General features: G+C 35.1%; 1 protein-coding gene across 5 annotated transcripts in view; it reads right to left on the bottom strand.

Annotated features, from left to right (window-relative positions):
• Positions 1-22,963, bottom strand: part of FRYL (FRY like transcription coactivator) — a 242,319-nt gene that overhangs the window by 88,126 nt on the left and 131,230 nt on the right. For 3 of the 5 annotated variants that reach the window (XM_036852361.1, XM_036852362.1, XM_036852365.1), the window contains exons 9-16: positions 22,644-22,736; positions 14,410-14,508; positions 13,273-13,374; positions 7,716-7,819; positions 7,408-7,516; positions 5,026-5,112; positions 2,321-2,492; positions 1,685-1,817 (exon numbers count right to left, since the gene is read on the bottom strand). In XM_036852361.1, the coding sequence (XP_036708256.1) occupies positions 1,685-1,817; positions 2,321-2,492; positions 5,026-5,112; positions 7,408-7,516; positions 7,716-7,819; positions 13,273-13,374; positions 14,410-14,508; positions 22,644-22,736 (899 nt within the window). Of the gene's footprint in view, positions 1-1,684; positions 1,818-2,320; positions 2,493-5,025; positions 5,113-7,407; positions 7,517-7,715; positions 7,820-10,296; positions 10,342-13,272; positions 13,375-14,409; positions 14,509-22,643; positions 22,737-22,963 lie in introns of all 5 variants that reach the window. The other 2 variants (XM_036852364.1, XM_036852360.1) reach the window with 1 other exon arrangement.

The following is a 22,963-nucleotide window of genomic DNA, read 5'->3' as shown; positions in this document are numbered from 1 at the left end:
TCCTCCAGAGGCTTGATACAATTTAATTCTTCTGTATTTTCCCCTAGTTATTCAATGATTTTATTTATTTTAAATATCTAACCTTTTATATACTGGTTTTTATTTTGGTCTACATTTCAAGGGGAAGCTGTTAATTTATTTTATCCAAATTATTCTTCAATTGGCCCAATAAAATAATTCTTATATAGACAAGAATTTGGATGTTTTAAGAGTTTTCGGCTCAGTATCCATTATCATGGCAATGGACCTACTACTTACGTTCAGTGATTTTATATACAGTCAGTTTTCTCAGCTTGGTTCCAACATGCATGAATTTCAGTTACCACAGTTTAGTTAAATAGTATCAGTCTCCAACAATGTGGTTCAATTTTCTGTTACCATTAACTGTAAGTAATTGTATAGCCAAGCTTCCCTATTAGCTCCTCAGTGCACAAATCAGGATGTAAAAAACAGATGTGTATCATAACCAGTGACTTAATCACATTAATTTTTTCAAAGTCTGTCATGATTGGTCACTGCACATCTGTTATTCGGTTCACACATACATGGCAAATTATGTAGTTGTGTTGATTCCTTGTCTCCAGGGGTAAACTCAGGTGAGTATCCATCTGACAAAAATGGATAATCAAAACAGGAAACTGGCCAACAAAGATTAAAGTACAGCAAAGAAAGGAAAAGTGAATACTGGAAGTGAAATATTGGGTTGGCCAAAAAGCTTGCTTGGGTTTTTCTGTAACATCTTATGGAAAAACCCAAACAAACTTTTTGGTCAACCCAATATGAATCAAACATTAATGGAGTTACAGAGGAACTAGCTGACCAGGGAATGCTGACACTGCTGTCATTGAAGCCCCTACATACGCAGCCAGAGGAACTCAGTGTGGGCAAATTTACAGGCAGAAATGAGCAAAGTGTGACAAAAAGGATGAAGACTTCCCAGAGGAAGTAACGCAGGAAAAAAAACTTCGCATTAGAGAAACTCTCAGAGATATTAAGATTTTCTAGTATATAGTAACTATGCATTAATTGAGAGATCCAATACCCAATTTGGTTATCTAAGATGTACAATGCAGATATTAACACCTTAAAAAAAGTCCTCTTATAAAGAATATGTAGACACTTCCTAGCAAGTAAAAGTTGTTGCCATAAAATATATCTTCCTGAGGAGGAAGTCCCTAACAATAGGGAAGAAAACATGGGTTGACAAGCAGTGCTGGCAGTGGGATGGGGGAGAGATGAGGTACAGTTTCTCACACAAAAAGCCACTCATACATTATTCCCCTCTGCACCCTCAGTTCCCAGGAGATTTTCAGGTTTTCTTTTTTTGTTGAACAAGGCTCTGGAAATAAGAGCATTTGTTTGACTTAATAAACCAACCATGTCCACACACATCTGGGGTCACTAGCATTTCTCTCTCGCTCACAGAATAAGTATAAGGCCTCATCACTGACAACAAACTGGACGGATCCAGGATGACTTTTGCTATCTATACTGGTTTGACAGCACTTTAAAGAGTAAAACTGAGCCTGTGGGAGGAATCGCTGTATTAAAAACTGCTGCAGATGGCAATAGGGGCGAACTCCAGAAGAGAAAGGAAGGAAACAAGGAAGGAAACAAGCAAGAATCAACCCACTTTACTTATGAAAACTGAAATAGCAATGAAGAGAAATAATTGACTACATACGTAATCATATCTTCAGGCTCCTTATTAGACATCTGCACACTAGTCATACACATTGGTCTTCCGACTTCTTTGTCCAAATGTCTGAGAATGCTGTCTAACGCTTTTCTCACTTGAGGATAGTAAACAGACATTCCTGGGAAGGGGGGAGAAAACCTCACAGTTATAAAATGTCAAAAATTAGATAAAGAATAGTTACAATTATTTTCTGTAAAAAATAAAAGCCTATCAACCTTTAAATTACATTAGCTTATTTTTGTTACAAAAGAAGGAGTTCTGACTTTGACATACTATTCTCCCTGATAATTTGCTTCAGTATATTGGAGAAAATGTGTAAAAATTATGCACACAACTGAAATTAATTTGAAGGAAGGACAAAATGCAGTGAATAGTATCATGTGAGAAAATATTTAACCAGAAGACTTTTAACATAACAACTTATGGACATTATAAAAAAAAGTATTCATTTCTGAATCACTCTGTACACTGGAATAACCAGGCAAATATATACTTTCATAGGCAAATATATACATGTATGTATACATTTACACAGGCAAATGTATACATTTTAGATTCGATCATAACCTTTCACAAAAGAATATTAAACTGTATTATTGACTTATTCCAGTTAACACTAACCTATGACTTTTGCCTCTTCATCTGTCAAGGTTTTATTGAGAAAAATTTTCTTTACACGCAGAGTGTTTCCTGAGGGAAGAATAACTCCTGTTGTTGGCATTGGCGGCTCACCATCTTTCTGCTGCAAACTGTCCGCTATTACAAGGAACACTCTGAGGCCTATGTTCATCCTCTTCAGAGAAAAAAGTTTCAAAGTAAAGAAGTCAGAGTGTCAGAAAATTCCTTTTTTTTCATGCTAAAAATATCTCATCAAATAACACTGGGGGATGTGAGGAAGGAGGACAGAAGAAACACAAACCTTTCTGTCCAACATTTTTTTTAACTAGCCCAGGCACTGGAGTGTGCTTTAATATCAAATTCCCAAGGGCCACCCATTCACTTATGAGGTCAACTGGCTCTTTTATTTTCTAGCTTATTTCAAACCTCTTCCATCCCTTCCTCAACTCTCCTACCCTGATACCATACTCTCCCCTCTGTAAGCAGATGATCTGTCACCCACTTGACAGTCAGAAAAAAAACCATCAACCTTCCTCAATCTCTCACTACAAAACACACTGATCTACTTATATCTGCACCTCTTCTTCCTCTACTTTGCTCCTGTTACAGTCGAGGGGTGCTGGTATTCCTAGTTATTAGAATCCCACCCGCTCTTGCATTATCAGGAAACTACACTATCAATTCTCCCTTCGCTTTCTTGCATCTTCAGCATTTCCCTTTTAACTGAATATATCTGATTCCTGTTAACTATACTCAACTATCTTAATGGAATGAGCCCTCCCCATAATACTTCCCTCTCACTCATCAGTGACAATACTGCTCAAAACAGTGGGCGTTTTTCCTGCATCCTATCTGACTTTTCAGCAGCATGGGACACTGTCAAATATTCCTTCTTCCCTGAAACCCTCCCTTCCTTGGATACATCTGTGCCACTGCTGACTATGTCATCTCTGTCCACATTTCAAATTTACCCTCCTTTATCTGAATATTAAATGTTAGACTGCTTCAAGGCAAGTTCCTAGGCTGCCTTTTCCTATCATTATGTATTCTCTCCCAAAGCAATTTCATGTATTTACATGGCTTCAATTACCACCCATACCAGATCGCCTGCTAATTTTAAGCCTTACTTCTCCTCTGAACTTGGACCCTCAGACCAATTTGACACTTCTACTTGGATGTCAGAAAGCTGCCTCAGATTTGCCATGTTCAAACCAAATGCCCTCTTCCCCGCCAAACGCAGTATCTTCTCAGTGTTTCTTTTCTCAGTAAATGACCTCTCTATCCACACCACACCCCATCTCAGCCCAAGCTGTCATTAGTTATGACCTACACCAGTGGTCTCTAAAATGGGTATATGCATCCCAGTGGGTGTGTAAGATGGTTCACTGGAATACAGAGAGAAAATAAAACTTTTCGTTTATATATTTTTTATCTAAATAAGATCAAGGTTTTAAGATTTACCCCTCTTTACATATGACATAATACTGGTGATATTAGTCTAATATCAGATGGTCATTTCACACACTCATAGAAGACACCTTGAAGGGAGCAGGAAAATTCCACAGTGTACTGTGGTTCACAGAGGTGTCCTCACTTATTCATTCTTTCAGTGTATTGCAATTTGCTTGATTTGATTAAGTGGATTAATAGATCATTTTATCTGGCTTTAACTAAACTAGCTCTCATAAGCTTAAAAAGATTCCTGAAAAGAAAATACAGATTGAAGAAAATCCTAATAAAGTAAGCCTGTAGAAAAACAACAACAACAAAACGGCACAATTGACATTTTTTCTACTCTTAGTATGAGCGTTTCAGTGAGGAAAAAACTTAATTTCAGAAATAAACTCGTTCAATGAAGAGAATATTTTTGAAAACGGATGATCAAGAAAACGCCTTTCATTATGTGATTTTTGTTGCTGAGAACCAGGTTAAGCATGTCATCTATAAAAAGTCTTTTTTGCTCACTTTAAAAATTTGGAAATAATTATTAACCTATCTTAAAAATCCTACAAATAAAAAGCTTCAGGGCTTCCCTGGTGGCGCAGTGGTTAAGAATCCGCCTGCCAATGCAGGGGACACATGGGTTCGAGCCCTGGTCTAGGAAGATCCCACATGCCGCGGAGCAACTAGGCCCATGAGCCACAACTACTGAGCCTGCGCGTCTGGAGCCTGTGCTCCGCAACGGGAGAGGCCGCAACAGTGAGAGGGCCACGCACCGCGATGAAGAGTGGCCCCCGCTCTCTGCAAGTGGAGAAAGCCCTCGCACAGAAACGAAGACCCAACACAGCCGTAAATAAATAAATTTATTAAAAAAAAAAAAAAGCTTCAATAACTTTTGAGCTCATTTGTTAACTACATAAATATATATCTTAGGATTTGATTATGAGGAGGACCAGCACAGGCATTTAAAAGAAATAAGAGAAAATATAACACGTATTTTGTCTTTTTACATTCTCCAGTGTCATTAAATTCCAATAAGCAATTACTTCAAAAAATATTTTTAAACAATCTGAAAATTTAATATCTAAAGGATGAGTAGGAGTTTACAAGGGAATAACAAGGCCAAAGAAGTAGGAAATAACATTTACCTTAATTTGTCTTTAACTAGAGATTTGAGCCTAAGAGTTCTGATTCCAGAAATTGTGCTTAAAAAAAAATTTTTTTTAATTGTATGGATAGTAAATCACTAACATTATAATTTTTTTTACCTCTGGATTAATGGTGAAAGTTTTGGTAGATTTTCCAACACTGAGAAGATCAAATATTATTTCTTTCATTGCAAAATCCAAACGTTCCTAGAGAAAAAAAAAAAAAAATCAATAAATCCTTATAGCTTTCTACTGCTATGGGCATACCTTGGAGATAATGTGGGTTTTGTTCCAAACCGCAATAAAGCAAAATCGGAATAAAGCAGGTCACACAAGTTTTCTGGTTTCCCAGTGCATATAAAAGTTATGTTTAGGGCTTCCCTGGTGGCGCAGTGGTTGAGAGTCTGCCTGCTAGTGCAGGGGACGCGGGTTCGAGCCCTGGTCCGGGAGGATCCCACATGCCGCGGAGCAACTAGGCCCGTGAGCCACAACTACTGAGCCTGCGCGTCTGGAGCCTGTGCTCCGCAACAAGAGAGGCCGCGATGGTGAGAGGCCCGCGCACCGCGATGAAGAGTGGCCCCCACTCGCCGCAACTAGAGAAAGCCCTCACACAGAAACGAAGACTGAACGCAGCCAAAAATAAATAAATAAATAAATAAATTAAAAAAAAAAAAAAAAGTTATGTTTATACTATACTGTAGTCTATTAACTGTACAATAGCATTATGCCTAAGAAAGCAATGTACAACCTTAGCTAAAAAATACTTTATTGCTTAAAAAACACTAACCATCATCTGACAACACAGAGTCGCCACAAACCTTCAGTTTGTAAAAAAAGGCAATATCTGCGAAGCACAATAAAGCAAAGCACAATAGAACAAGGGTCTGCCTGTATAAGTTAGGTATCATGTTAAGAATTATACAAATAATGGCAACAATACAGGTCTGTGCCCACAAGAAGTTCCTGAATCTAGCTGGACAAAAGAAAACTACATATGAATTAATGTTAAAAGTGTATGATTATAGATACGTGATTTAATTATCAAATGATTGGTTTTATAGCCAAACCAGCAGGATAGAAGTTTTAAACACTCATTTGCCAAACTCATATTCAAGACCTAAGTGAAGGAATTCCCAAAATAATGATAAAAGGAAGTCCCATGATGATAGCAATGAGGCAGGTCTGGAGAGCAGGGAGTTCATACTGGGATAGAAAGAACAGGGCTCCAGGAAGGTAATCTCCAAGGAAAGAAAAGTTAACTAAGAGTAACTGATGTTTGAGAGGAGCTCTATAGTTCTGGAGGAGTGCTGGTGTGAGGTGATTAAGCAAAGGGAGTGGGTACGACCCTCGGGGAAGGGATGCAACCAAATAGCAAAAGTTTTCTCAACAACAGATCTAAAGCACAATCTGCTTTCATTCATCTTACTGACACATTTATTCTTATCTAATTATCATTAATTCTGTGCCCCTGTAAATAGAAATGTATTAGTTTTATTTAAATATTCCTTATTTCTTCATTGTCAAAAATAATTACATTACGGGTCATCTTCGTTGTCATAGTTCTAGTTCAAAGAGAACTCAATGAACATTCTGGAACCAAAGCGTTCTTCCCAAATAGAGAAGGTAACCCTACCTATGCTTCTCCAGGGCTGATGTCCCAAAAGAGAATGTGACCAGAGCCATGGATTTGCTTACTCAGCCCCCATTTAATCCTCTTCAAATAAACCCTCCTTTACTGCAGAGGCTAGAAAGCTAAAATATTTCCCAGGATGCCTTTGGACAATAGGCTTCAGGATGTGACTGAGACCCAGTCAAGTGATATACTCACGGGAACCCTTGGGAACTGGGGTACGGGAGGAGGAGGGGGAGGACAGGGACAAAGGAATCTATTTTACTGGTGGGGATTGTGGTGGAAACATGATTCTGAAGTGCTTGGGGCACTTCCTAATTTGGCAGGTTTTTGACTGTGGCAGAGGCAGCAGCTCCCTTGGTAGCCCGATGGTGTAGTTTCCTCTGGATTTCCATTTCGGCTAGAATCTGTTTCTTCAGTCCTCTGAGTGATTCTGTGAACGACCTCTATTCCTTAAAAGACCCCTTTGGGTTCAACTAGCTACCACGGACTCTAGTGTCTGTACCTGAGAACCTAGATTAATGCAGGTTATGAAAACAATGTTCCAAAATCTTTCAAGACGCTCAGGAACTAATTAGTAAATAGACAAGAGGAGGATTATGAGACATTTTCTTGACTTTTCCTAAATTAAGTGTCTCCTCCTGTGAGTCTCCTTTCCAAGTGTGTAGATCAATCATCTAAATGTATTTTGCACACACACAAAAATCATTAGCATCATTTATTTTTTACTTTTTAAAGCATACTTTTACTTTTCACTATTCAGCATTAATAAATGTTTTGTTATCATGCTTTTAGATGTGTAACAAATTCTATGACTCTAAGTTACTCTTACAATTTACATGTATATAGGTATTATGAGGTGAGGCACTCACCTGAGCAATGAACTGAATAATCTTCACAAATATATTGAGAGGTGTATCACGAGGAACCACACTACGTGACCCTTTTGGGAAAAGTGCTGACACTATGCTCATAAGACGACTGTAGGGAAAAAAGATTTAGTCATAATGAGAGAATGAAATCAACAAAACATTAGCAAAATATCCTCCCCATTCTTCATAATATGTCAAGATAATTCATATCCCTCCTCAAGGTATTTGTAATGTTAACTAAAATTCATCAGTGTGGCATTTTTTACCAAGATGTTATTTTAAATATACTTTAAAACAAAGGCACTCACCTTTGAGTTACAGTGTTGCTTTCACATTTTATTCTAATTACATAGACCCACAACAATCTATACAAAGATTCCAGTGCAACTCGAGACATTTTAGGATCTTTATTCTGTTTAGAAACAAAAGAGAATAAAAATAAGCTTATTTATCAAAGTACCTGCAATAATTTAAGATCAATTATATTCTCTGTCAACAACTAAAAGCCCCCTCCATTCCCTTCTTTATTCAATCTAAAACAGGTTTAAATATGTAAGTATATATTTGGTATACAGTAAGTACAGAGAGCGCAAAAGCAACCATAAATAAGGAAATTGAGCCGTCCCTTATATTCTCAAAACAAAATACTATTAGTATCTCTAAGAACTCTGAAATTATACACACTTCAACTTACCTGATGGTAAATGGGACACACAACAATACTGACATAATGATGAAAGGATTGCTCATCTTTGCCGTAATTCACTGCAGCTCATACACAGTTAAAATTTGGAACACCAAATGTTGTTATAGATATTTGCACTTATGGAATAATACAAAATATTATTGAGTGATTATACTTAAAAGAAGGAGTACGGAATGGTGGGTTAAGAGCATAGACTCTGAAATTAGGAATGACTGGCCAAACCCCATCCTTGGATCAACTGGTGAAACAGTTTCCTCAGCTCTAAAATGGAGATAACACGGTACCTACCTCACAGATTAAGGGAGTTATTACGTGAAAAGCACTTGGAACACTGCCTGACACATGTTAAATGCTCAGTAAGTGTCAGGTGTTTACCTTTAATTTTTTAATTTAGAATTAGAACATTATTATTTAAAATCAGCAAAGTATCCATTTCAATCGCAATTTGATCAGCAAACCTTTTCTTCATACTAGCTATTATAAAAAGTGAAGTACTTAAATGACAAGAGACATGTAATGAGATTTAATTGTAAATTTTGAAAATTAGCTAATAATCACCTTTAGTAGGAGAAACTCTTTATACATCTGTTAATTAGTTGTAGGATGCATTTAGTGCTATAAATTAGCATTTATTTAATCTGGTTTGAGAGATTTCTTATTGTTAAACAATTATTTTATATATAACAATGGACAAAAGGGAGTTTTAAAATACTAAGTAATTTACCATTCTATTTTATGTTTTCTCAGACTATAGAATAATAGACATCCACTACGTATGATTAAAAGCAATGCAACAAGATTACCACTGGACATGTTTTTAAAAAAGACAACCACTAGAAAATATAATTTTGTACATCTATGTATATGAAAATCTGATATAATTCAGAATGGAGTATCAACTATTCAGCTGGTCAGAGTCTCAAAGTCAGTCTCTCCCTCTACTGCCAAATCCGCGATTCCAAATTTCAAATACACTCCCCAAGTAGTTTTCTATTAATTTGTTACTAATGTAACTAAAGTAACATATAAAGTTACACACAATATATGTTACTAGTATAACAACCAAGCTTTTTGTAGTACTTTCTTTTCTATCACTTAAATGCAAGGTCTCAAATATCAAAATATGAGTTCAATTAGTTTTATGTACACTCCAAATAATACTTTCACATAGTTAAATTATCTTTTCAAAATATGAATACTACAAATTAACATATAATAAATTATATAATAGAAATATTTAAGTCCAATTCCACATAAAAATTCTTCTCATATAAATTGTTAATAAAGTATTTGGATTATCTTATCTTATGTGCTGAGGTATCTGGCATGAAATAAAATTTGAATTTCAAACTTTCCAACATGGACTACTATCTTTTACAAAGCAGACTTATTTTATAATGAACAATTCCAGAAAAGATAAAAAGTGATAAAAATTATATAATTGTTTACTCGGTAACTGCAATGCTGCTATATATCTCTGAATAATGAAAACATCCTAAATTGATCTGATCCTTAAACAAAGATACATAATTCCCTAGTTACAATTTTGGTCTAATTTGAATAATCAGATTACATTAATAAAATCCAGTAATATTAACGTATAATACAGTTTTTTAAAATTCTTTTTTCTTTCTTTCTTTCTTTTTTTTTAATGGCAGGTTCTTATTACTTATCTATTTTAAATAATACAGTTTTGATGTCAGGCAAATATGCTCTCTGGCAGCAATCATTTTAATGTTTCTTCATTTTTTTCCTACTGTGAACAACAAAAAAAAAAGATTTGTTTAAAACTCAAACCAGTAGGATTGAAGTTTTAAAGTGTTGCATCAAAATCATATTCAAAATCTGAGCTACCGTCTCCTGAATTTCATTGGAAAATGTTATAAAAAGCATCATTTATAACAGCTAATTTTAATTAAACAGAATATTTTAAAACTGAAGATTATGGTTAAAAATCAACATTCGGTATCACTTCTCTCTCTTAAATTCATCTTCTTGGGACCACATTAATATTAAACTTTCGGTAGAATGTTCCTGCTGTGTGCTGCTCTTCTTTTACAATACGAGAAGCAGACTTAAATAAATACGTTGGACATGCAACGCAGCCATGGGTAAAGGGGGAAAAAAGCCACACTTAAAGGAGATAAAGCAATATTTTACTTTGTAACATCAACACGACTCACCTGGAGTGTTTCTATTTGTTTTCTGATACTGTTGTTAGATGGCATCTAAATAAAGCAATGTGAGACAGCAAACATAAACATGAGATGCAGCACATGCATGTTAGATGAAAATAAGCACAAAACAAGACAGCTCTTCACCAAGGTCTCTATTTAGAAGAAATTTGAAATGTCCAAGACAGTGGCTAGAATCACTGAAGAAAAAAAAATTCTATAATTTGGGCATCATAGGATACATCTACAACACTCAAACTGAGAGAAAATAGATACATTTTTAACTATCTAATTTTTCCTCTACAAGTACTGCATTTGATTTCAGATAAGTTTCAATTTTTAAAAGAAAATAAGCATACACTGTAGAAAAAAATATCTAAATTATTTTTACATGTCATCTACTCTTACTCTTCTCTCTCTCTCTCTCAATTATTCTTTAGAAACTTTAAAATCATTTTTCACATAATGACCTTATTTGACATAAAGATTGGGGAATGGGAAACTACCAAATTATGTTTGGGACAAAAACAGCAGATTTAACACTTTCGGTGAAAATAAACTGATGTTCTCTCATGCTATTTATGGACCTACAGACTAATGCCCATTTTTCATGGTCACCAACTTCAGAAACTAGTATGGTAATTTTTTAAAAATTGGGTGGTATATTAAAGTGCCTTGAAAATGCATCATATTTATTCTTATGACTCTAGGGAATAATGCCTTTTTACTATCCCAGAATTATAGCCAAAAATATTTTTAAAAATACTCAGTAAAGCACCATTCCTTATAGTACATTAGAAGGTAACATGGTAGACCAGAAAGAGCAAATTTTACTGAACTGGATGGATTAGATGCAAATCCTATCTCTATCACTTTTTTGGCTCCCTAAACTTGGGTTACTTACTTATCTTCTTTCAGCCTCAGTTATAGTAAGAATTAAATGTGATATTGTACTTAGAGAATCTAGCCTATAATAAATACTAATAAAAATCTATTTTAAGGAGTAGTAGGTCTAATAAATGGAAAAGTGTTACAGATTTTTTTGAACTCAAGAGATTACTTGAATCTCAAAACAAAATCAATTTAGGTAAGACCTTTATCTTGGACCAACTTTGCCTGTATACAAAACAAATAAATGATACCTGTCACAACAGATAATTAGCATAGTTTTTCTCTGAATGCTTGACTCCTTACCTCAACTATGTAGCGTAGCCACAGTATCTAAAACTTAACAAGCAGGAACCAAGTCATAAAATTTCTGCTGAATAGAGCCTTAATGTAAGTTAAAGGTTAATGGTCAAGACAACTATATTCCAAATATTCATGCTAAGTGGCTCTTATCTCCTTTAGCCTGGCAGATTGACACAGCCATTAATGAAAATGGACAATATGCCAGAAATATTTAACAGGAGGTAAGGGTTCAAAGAAAACAGAGCATTTTAAATGAAAGCCTTAAGCCAAAAAAAAAAAAAAAGTTAAAGTACTGCGAAAGAACTGCAAATATGTTAGGTGGAAACGTGTATATATATAAAAACATTCCAACAAGCAACAGAAAAGTATGAATTGTCATGAAACAAAGCAAACTTCCAGGAACACTTAAATGCGTGTCTTAAAATACGTTATTAAAAGTTTGAAGAATCATACTACCCAGAAAATGATTAATTCCCTTTCAGTACCTAAATCTGTATGAATTATCAAAATAAGGACAGAAACAATATAATGTACTTAAATAAAACTTATTTTCTGGTTGCATGACATAAAGAATTTAACCAGCTTGATTGGTCCTGGGAATTTTCATAAACAGAGCAAAGAGAATATATCAACTCTCACCCAAATATGAATAACATCAGTGTATGTATATCTAGGAGGAAAATAGCCAAAAATATTTTTCAAAGACATATTTTAGTACACCTTACTAAGAAATCAAAGTATTTTTCAAAATGATATGTAAAATCATTAAAAAAAAAAGATATATAGGATAACGTCCAGTGAAGCAATCCTGAAGTGAGAAAAAAAAAGCCAGTCCTATTTCTCACAATATCACGATGAGCTGCAGAGTCAGAGACAACTCATTTAACCTCTCTGTGCCTTGGTTTCATTGTCTTCCAAGTTTAAGTTTTTCAGTCTTAACCCTAACTTAGAGGAATAACAGAAAACAAAATGCCATGTCTACGTGTTTCTATAACATGTAAGCAAATATTCAAATATATTCATTTATGTATCAAAATGGTATTCAAATCAAGCATTCACATGACATGCAGATGAGGAATATTCCCACGTTCTGTGTCAGATATTAACTGTGGTCCTATCCACAGAAGAAAAGAAGATCCTGTTAGATTCTGCCAGCAGAGCATCCTGGGCAGATAATGATCCTTCTATCTCACAGTTTTGTTTTCAATCCTAAGAGACTGGACATAGATGTGCCAAATAGTGTTAATAACAATTAATTATCCCTTGATTCAAGTCCGAATCATTTCAGGAGCTTTCACATCTATGTGGATCCAGTACCATACTTTTAGATTTGGCTGGGCATACTTAACACTAAATGTGCTTTTACTGATGTTTTATTATCGAGGCTGTTTTCATATTATTCAGACTTGAGCCAACATTACTGAATTTTCTCAAGAGAAAACGCAAAATAAGCATCTGGAGAGTTTTATAAGATTAAACTAATACTCTGAGATTCCAAAGGAATTTATTTATTAACAAATATTGCTAGATCCAAGATAATATAAACAATCATTACAAATGTATAATTTTGCATTCATTAAGACCAACTAAATTTTTAATTAACAGTTTATTCATGTCTATAACATGATTCCCTATAGAAGGAATGAAGTATGTATAAGAAAAGGAATACGTTAAAGTATCACTATTCAAATGAACTATAGTACTAAAAGTTTTATTATATACTGTTCAATGTATATGCATAAGTGAATATACTACAGTCAGTATTTACAGGTCAGAAATGAGATTAAGACTTACCTTTAAATGTGACAAACAGTTCTGTAGGAAAATATGCCAGTTATTTAAAAAAAACTGTTTTTGACTGACACATAAAAGGCAGGTAATTAATGGATATAGAGCCTATAGGAGACAGAAGAAAGAGAATAACATTTTTATGAAAAAGCACTGGACTTGTAAATTATATTTCATTCATTCTCATAAACAAAAAAAGTTCTATTAGCAGTTTTCCCATTTGTAATCAAAAAAATACGATCTCAGGGAGTAATCTAACAAAGAATGATAAAGGGTAGATTTTCTATAAGAACAATTTCCTGATCTATCACATCTCCCCAAGTGAGAAATGTGCTATTATTTCTCCCTAGACCCATTCCTCCTCTAACCAGTACAGTGGTCCTGGGATCAGAGGACAGACCGGCATTAATGTTGCAGTTTTCTATTCATCAGGTGTGTGACTTCAGGGAGGATACGTTAAAGTGCTCGAAGCCTCACTTTCCTAACATGTAAAGTGGAGAATGCTAATCACACACATGCTATAGGGTTGTGAGGCTTAAAGTAAGACAAAGAATGTAAAGCACTTGGCTCAATGCCTGGCACAACCAGTGTTTATTATTATACCTCTATCTTAAGCGGTCAAGTATTTGTCCAATTCTCCAAACTTTCTCCAAGGTGCATACAAATTTACAGAAAAACCCCTCAAAGTTACTGAAGTGGATGGTGAAATGGGAAAAAAAATGCTTTAAATCTCTGAATAGAAAAGATGTAATTAGACAGACAATAGCTCCTAAATAATCAAATGCTTCAGAATACAATTTATTATAATGTAAAATAAAGGAATTTATGGTTTAATATGAGACTACACTTAACTTTTCCTTTATTCTAATACATAATTTATAGCATCTGTCAAGACAGGTAAATACCTAGAATGAAGTCTGAATAACCTATCAAATACAGAGCTAGTAAAATTAAGAATAGAAAGTTTTGAAAAGAGCAGGAGAAAATAGGTAAAATTTGCCCTTGTGTTACACTTTGGATATTTTACAATTTCAGTTTTTACAATTCTCTTAAAACTCTACTAAAAAAAAAACAACTAAATTCATAAATCAATTACTAAAACTCCTAATTAAACATATGAAGGTTTGAAATGTTTCTCAATACCAATGAATGCTTCTTTCTGGAACTCAGTTCAAAAGTAGTCTGATAAAGCATCTCCACAAAATTTTTCAAGCAGGGAACATTCACTTCATTTTTAACAGCCTAGGTAAAAAGATAATACAAAAACAAAGAAAATGGTTACAAGTGTTAGATCAAACTATACAAGGATTACAATAACTTTCTGTAAGGTTTGAAATTAGTCAATAATTCACTGAGTATCTGATGAAGTCCCATAATATACCAAATTACCAAATGTTGAGTAAGTAAGATAAACCGGGTTCCTGCCCTGGGTGAACACGCAGATGAATGTGTGGTATAACAGGAGCTCTAAGAGGAAATTCTCTGTGCTCTTGGAGCACTCAGAAGAGGCCCCAATGGAAAAACTCCACAAGGAAGTAACATCTAAGCTGAATTCGGCATTTCTTTACCTAAAATACTGCAATGGCCTCCCATTTAACCTTTCTGGTCTTATCTCCCACTACTCTGGCCCCCTGCACTAGGATCCAGCCACACTAGCTTCTTTGTTGCTCCTAGAACACATCAAACATGCTCTTGCTTCAGGATGTCTGCACTGGTTCCTTCTGCCTAAGAAGCTCTTCCCCCAAATATAGCATGTCTTACTCCCTTATTCCTTTAGTTTTTGCTCAATCGTCACCACCTCTTTCAAGGTGGTGGTCTTTCCTAATTACTCTATTTAAAATTTCAACTCCCCTGCCCACTTCAAGAATTTTTAGGCCCCTACCCTGCTCTACATTTCTGCACAGTACTTACCACCACATCTGGCATATACTCTTGATACATAATTTTACATACTTGTTTGAGTTTTCTGCACTAGATGTAAGCTCTGTAAGAGCAGGGAGTCTTTCCTACCTTGATCATTGTTGTATTCCCTGTGGACGGAAGAGGCCCTGACACACAGAAAGCACTCAATACATATAATGAATAAATAAGTAGAATCTAACCAGGAAAGGAGGCTGGAGGTTATTTGAGAGGCAAGAATGTTCCAGACAGAAGGAGTTCTATGTGCAGAGGCTGGTGTTATGGATTGAATTGTCCCAAAATTCATATACTGAAGTCCTAACCCCACATACCTCATAATGTGACCTTATATGAAAACAGGTCATTGCAGATATAATTAGTTAAGTTAGAATGAGGTCACATTGAAGTTGGGGCGGGGGCTACTCCAACATGACTGGCGTCCTTAAAAAAGGGGGCGGGGGATGAATAGGGAGACTGGGATTGACATATACACACTATTGATACTAGGTATAAAATAGATAACTAATGAGAACCTACTGTACAGCTCAGGGAACTCTACTCAGTGCTCTGTGGTGACCTAAATGGGAAGGAAATCCAAAAAAGAGGGGATATATGTATACGTATAGCTGTATTGCTGTATAGTAGAAACTAACACAACATTGTAAAGCAACTACACTCCAATAAAAATTAATTTTAAAAAGGTGGGGGGGGGGAATTTGGACAAAGACATGCACACAAGGATAACACCATGTGAAGATGATGGCAGAGATCAGGGTGATACATCTATAAGACAAGGAAGATCAAAGATTTTCAGTAAACTACCGGAAGTTAGGCAAGAGGCACGGAACAGATCTTCCTCACGGCACTCAGAAAAAAATCAACCTGGCAACACCTTGGTCTTAGACATCTAGCCTCCATAAATGTGAGACAATAAATTTTTGTTGTTTAAGCCACCTAGTTTGTGGTACTTTGTAAGGGCAACCCTAGTAAACAAAATACAAAAGCAAACATGGCATAAAAGAAGAATTAGGCAACACAGTAATAATGGACCACAGTCGAGGGTCTTTCTTCCCACAATCTGCTCCTTTTGATGAGTTACCTTAAAAACTACAACATAATCTCAGATATCTGGCAAAAACAGATTTTTCAGACAAGGGGGAAGCACAAATGACAATTTGGGATGGATACACAGTGTTTCAAACCATTTCTAGGAAAAGAAATTGAAGTACATGCACTAATGATGTACTTCATTAAGCTAAGCTGACATGGTTTTATAAATGATCATCTGTTTTCTTCTTGGCAAAATGAACCTATTTTCACAGTTAAAACTGAGGTGAGAGTGGGGGTGGGGTATTTGACTCAAACTACTTACGAACTTATAGTTCATGACTTCTGTTCGTACTCATTTAAAAAATCTTCAAGTATTTAACTCTAAGTAAATATTCAAAACTGGTCAAAAAAAATCATGCCAATCTCTACAACTGCTATGTCATTAATATTTTAAATTCTTAATTTTTCTTACAATTCCCTGTCCATCTTTTCTGAACATGTTCTAAAGATAGGCCCTGAATACCATAAACCATTCCATATGAACACATAGATCACAAGTCAATTAATTCAATATTTAAAAATAAAAGTCAAAACAGTTACATTTGATTCTCAGTATGAAAATAAATTTCTTCATTTTAAAATATTTTAAATAGAAAAAAACCTGAATAAAGTGACTCTTACTAACTTCCATTTCTAGCCAAGGTGGTGTAAAGGGGGCTAGACTTATTTTACCATCTGAAACAACCAAAAAGGAACAAAATATATGAAATGATACGCAAAATATCATACATCAGTCAACAAAAGAAAGTGACCCCTGAGGAATGGAAAAGAGATGAGCCCTTTGATGGCCCCAGCTTACTGCTGTGTAAGAATTTTCAGGGAAGAAATGAAAGTGTACCATTGTGTATGGTTTTTACACTACACAGGAACAGTATAACATCACTTGAGGTAGACAACGATAAGTTAAAGATGTATACCATAAACAATAAAATGACAAAACAATCAGATATAGCTAATAAGCCAACAAAGGAGATAAAAGAATCACAAAAATATTCAATTAATCCAAAAAAATAGTAGAAAAAGGAAACAAAGAACAGATGGGAAAATTAAAAATATAATCAGAAGATGACAGATTTAAAATAACTGTATCAATAATCATATCAAATGTATGTGGTACCCAATTAAAAGGCAGAGATTGCCAGACTGGATAAAAAAGCAAGAACCAACCATATCCTGCCTACAAAAAAAAAATATATATATATATATATATTTTTTTTTTTTAATATAAAAACACAAGTAGATTAAAAGGAAAAAATGGAAAAAGATATACTACCCTTATACAATCAAAAGGAAGCAGGAGTGGCTATATTACTATCAGACAAAGTAGACTTCAGAGCAAAGAATATTATCAGAGATAAGGAAGGTTTCACAATGATAATGGTGTTAATTAAAGAGGATATACAATCCTAAACATACATGTGTTTCATGATAGAGCTTAAACATACAGCAAGCAAAAATTGACAGAACTGCACAGAGAAACAGTTGATCAGATTTCAATACTCCTCTCTCAGTAGTTGATAGAACAAGTAGAGAGGAAATCAGCAGAGTTGAAGAACACTATTAACCAATTTGCCCTAATTGATATTCATACAACACTCTATCCAACAGCAGTATACATAGTCTTTTCAAGTGCACATGGAACATTCATCAAAATAAATGATATTCTGGCCCAAAAAACAAATTTCAATGCATCTAATGGGATTCAAGCATACCAAATATGTTCTGCAACCACAAATTAAAAATGAATAACCTGAAGATCTCTGGAAAATCCCCAAATGTTTAGACATTAAATAAAATGCTTCTAAATAACCCGTGGATTTCAAAAAGGACAGCAGAAAGTATTTTGAGCTTTACAAAAATGAAAACACAAGATATCAGAATTTGTGGGCTGCCACTGTAGAATTACTTAGAGGGAAATACATAGCATTAAGTGCTTATATTAGAAAAGAGAAAAGGTCTTGATGACCTCAGCTTCCACCTTAAGAAACTAGGGGGGAAAAAAGAGCAAATTTAGAGTAAGTAGAAGAAAAATAATAAAAATCCAAGTAGAAATGAGTTAAATAGAAAACTGAAAAATAGAGAACATCGATAAAGTCAAAAGCTGGTTCTTTGAGAAGATCAATACAATCAATAAACTTCTAGCCAGACAGATCAGGAAAAAAGGAGAAAAGTCACAAACTACCAATATTTGGAATGGAAGAGGTCACTACAGATCCTATAGCTATTTAAAGAAATTAAGGGAATATTATGACCAACTTTACAACAATAAATTGGATAATTCACACAAAATGGGCAAACTCCTTAGAAAGACATGAAAGCACACTCAAGAAGAGATAGTCTGAGCAGCCCTATGTATTTTGAAGAAAATTATCTGGTAGTTAAAAAGCTTGCCACAAGAAAAATCCCAGGCCAGGTGGCTTTATTGGTGAATTCTACCCAACTCCAAAGGAAGACGTAGAGCCAATTCTGCACAAACTTCTTCAACATTAACTTGCTACTAAAAACAAAGACATTGCAAGAAAACCACAGACCAACAGCCCCCATGAACATAGATAAGTGCAAAAATTCTCAAAAGAATAAAACCTAGCAAATAAAATCTAACAATATATTAAAAAAATCTTATCATGATCAAGAGGAGTTTAACCCCAGGAATATATGGTTGATCCAACATTTGAAAAATCAATCAATGTAATTCACCATATTAATGAACAAAAAAGAAAAACTATATGATTACTTCAGTAGACAGAGAAAAAAAGCATTTAACAAAATCCAACATTCATTCCTGAAAAAAACTCTTAACAAACTAGGAATGGAAATAAATTTCCTCAATATGATAAAAGGCATCTGTGAAAAATCTACAGGTAACATCATACTTATTGGTAAAAGACTGATGACTTTAGCCCTAAGATGTGAATGGAGTCTGTTCTCATCACTTCTATTTATCCTTGTACTGAGAGTCTGAGCCAGTGCAATAAGGCAAAAATAAAATATGCACACTGGGGCTTCCCTGGTGACACAGTGGTTAAGAATCTGCCTGCCAATGCAGGGGACATGGGTTCGAGCCCTGGTCCAGGAAGATCCCACATGCCTCGGAGCAACTAAGCCCATGCGCCACAACTACTGAGCCTGAGCTCTAGAGCCTGTGAGCCACAACTACTGAGCCCACGCACCACAACTACTGAAGCCCGTGCGCCTAGAGCCCATGCTCTGCGACAAGAGAAGCCACCGCAATGAGAAGCCCGCGCACCGCAACGAAGAGTAGCCCCTGCTCACCGCAACTAGAGAAAGCCTGTGCGCAGCAACGAAGACCCACGCAGCCAAAAAAAAAAAAAAAAATATGCGCACTGAAAAGTATTTTGAGCACCTGGAAAATGATATTTTAAAACAATGCCATTTACAGTAGCATAAAAATATGAAATGCCTAGGGCTAAATTTAACAAAATATATTCGAGACCTGTACCCTGAAAACTACCAAACACTGTTGACAGAAAATAAAGACCTAAGTAAAAGGAGAGAAACTATGTTCATGAATTGCAAGAATCAATATTAAGATGTCTGTCCTCCCAATTTATTGACTAATTTAATCCAATCCCAATCAAATCCCACTAGATATTTTTTAATGGACTAGGTGATTCTAAAATTTATATGTAAATGCAGTAGACCTAGAAGAGCCAAAATTTTTTTGAAAAAACATAAAGTTGGAAGATGTATACTACCTGCCTTCTAACTTACTACAGTAATTAACACAGTATACCATTGTTGTAAGAATATACACACAGATCATTGGAACAGAACAGATTCAGAAAAAGACCCACACAAATAGAGTCAATTGAATTTTTTGACAGACGAACTAATGTACTTAGAAAGAGCTGTCAACAAACAAGTGAAATGGTACAGGAACAACTGGATGTTATTTGCAAAAACAAAAAGAATTAAACAAAACAAAACAAAATTTCAATCCATACCTCATACCATATACAAAATTAACTCAAAATAGATCACTGACCTAAAAGTAAATCCCGAAACTGAAATATAGAAAACCTTTGTTACCCTGGGTTAGGCAAAGATTTCATAGGTACGATACCAAAAGCACAACTTATAAAAGAATAAACTGATAAATCAGACTTCTTCAAAATTTAAAACTTCTCCTCTTCCAAAGACATAATTAAGAAAATGAAAAGACAAATCATGGACTAGGAGAAATATTCACAAAGCATGTAGCTGACAAAAACTTCATATCCAGAATATACAAAAAATACAAAAATATATCTCTCAAAACTTAATCAGAAAATAACCCAATTTTAAAATGAGAAAAAAGATTTCAACAGACATTTTGCCAAAGAAAACATACAGACAGAAAATAGGACAGGAAAAGATGCTCAAAATCATTAGTCTGGAGGGAAATGCAAATTAAAAGCTACACTGAGATATCACGACACACTTATTAGATTGGCTAAAACTAAAAAGACCAGCCAAAGCCAGAGTTGGTGAGGATGTGGAGGAAGAGAACTCCCACATAAGTGGTGGGAATGCAAACCAGTAAAACCACTTTGGAACACAGCTAGGCAATTTCTTTAAGAGTTAAACATACACCTACCATTTGGTCCAGCAATTTCACTTCTAGATATCAACCCAAAGGAAATTAAAGCACATGTCCATACACAGACTTGTACGGGAATTTCATAGCAGGTCTATTTGTAACAGTCAAACACTTGAAACAGGGCTTCCCTGGCAGCACAGTGGTTTAAGAATCTGCCTGCCAATACAGGGGACACGGGTTCAATCCCTGGTCAGGGAACTAAGATCCTGCAGGCTGCGCTGCGTGGCCAAAAAACTAAATAAAATAATAAAGAAGATACACTCTTGGGACTTCCCAGATGGCGTGGTGGTTAAGAATCTGCCTGCCAATGCAGGGGACACGGGCTCGAGCCCTGGTCCAGGAAGATCCCACATGCCGTGGAGCAACTAAGCCTGTGCGCCACAACTACGGAGCCTGCGCTCTAGAGCCCACGAGCCACAATGAAGCCCGCATGCCTAGAGGCCGTGCTCCGCAACAAGAGAAGCCACCGCAATGAGAAGCCCGTGCACCACAAGAAGAGTAGCCCCCACTCGCCGCAACCAGAGAAAAGCCCGCACACAGCAACGAAGACCCAACGCAGCCAAAAATAAATAAATAAATTTATATTAAAAAAAAACCTTGAAACAACCCAAATGTCCAAAAACAGATAAACACATAACCGAACTGTGGTATATCCATACAATGAAATACTAGTCAACAATGTATAAACTGCTGATATATTCTGTAACATAGTTGGAACTCAAAATAATTGTGCAGAGCGAAAGAAGCCAGAAAAAAGAGTCTGTACTGTAAGAGTCCATTAATATAAAATTCTAGAAAACCCAAAACTAAGTAGAGGAATAGAAAGATCAATGGTTACCTGAGAACAATGTGGAGTGAGTGGGGAGGGGATTAAAAAAGGAACATGAGGAAACTTCTGAAGTATGATAGGTACGTACATTATCTTGACTGTGGTGAAGGTTTTACAGGCATATATGTCTAACTGTACACTTTAAATATGTGTAATTTAAGTCAATTTTACCTCCATAAGTGTTTTTAAATGAAATTATATGTATATATATAAAGAATATAATTTATACAGCACTATGTAGTATACTGAAAGTGAGTGGCATATCACATACCACAAAAAAAAACCCCAGGAAACAAAAAAATCTAGCATGTCTAAGTATTCTAAAATCCCCGAATCCTATTTATACCATGCTATGTTACTAGTAACTACAGAGTTGTTTTTGAATAACACAATGAATTTAGACCTAGAAAAGCTTCTATAAATCTGCTTCCCTAGAAGTTATTGGAACCATATTTATAGCAGTCATATTTTCTAAATAATTTAGAATACATATTTTGACAGGTATGATGAAAGTCATGGCAGCTATAGAAATTAACTTTTAAAACTGAGACAATCCTGTAAACTCTAGGATACATGTCACAGTACTTTTAAATTCTTCAGAGGCATTAAAATGGCTGCCATTTTGTAAGGAGCAAATGCCATTAAATGCAGTGTGTTACACTGAGCTACTTGAGATAACCATTACTTCTAGGTTGCAAATACTCTGCCTTCCTAACAGTCTCTAAATCTTAAGGGCCTGGGCTTGTTCTTTTGATTAAAAAACTGATTGATGCTCTTCTGCTATGTGTCCAATAATGATTTACCCCATACTCCCACTACATTCAAAGTTTCCGCTTTATTGTCTATGAGATTACCAGAAAGTAAGAATATCACATGTGGTAACTTCTTCAGCAAAAAAGGTACTTTTAAAATGCAATATAAAATTTAAAATATACTTACAGCAGCTACAGGGATAAGAATCTCCACAAATAAACCAGCAAGTGCATGTTTTATATCTTTATCTTTTACTTCTAAGAAATACTGAGCACATTCCTTGAGAGGGGAAAAAGGTATATTAGATTAAAAAAGGAGGAAGATATATAGAAATGTTAATATCACAATAATTTTGTAAATACTCTGCAATTTTACCAGAAAGCTAAGTTCAAATCATGCTCAAATTTAAAAAGAAAATTAATTCACACTTCTGACAATTTAACGCTTGGGGTAAGGAATTAGTAACAATGTCATTAATTGTATTTATTTTGTTTCTTTTAAATAGT

Source organism: Balaenoptera musculus, chromosome 5 (genome assembly GCF_009873245.2).
Source record: "Balaenoptera musculus isolate JJ_BM4_2016_0621 chromosome 5, mBalMus1.pri.v3, whole genome shotgun sequence".
NCBI lineage: Eukaryota > Metazoa > Chordata > Mammalia > Artiodactyla > Balaenopteridae > Balaenoptera > Balaenoptera musculus.
Note: the sequence above shows the minus strand (reverse complement) of the source record. Positions and strands in the feature narration are given on the sequence as shown.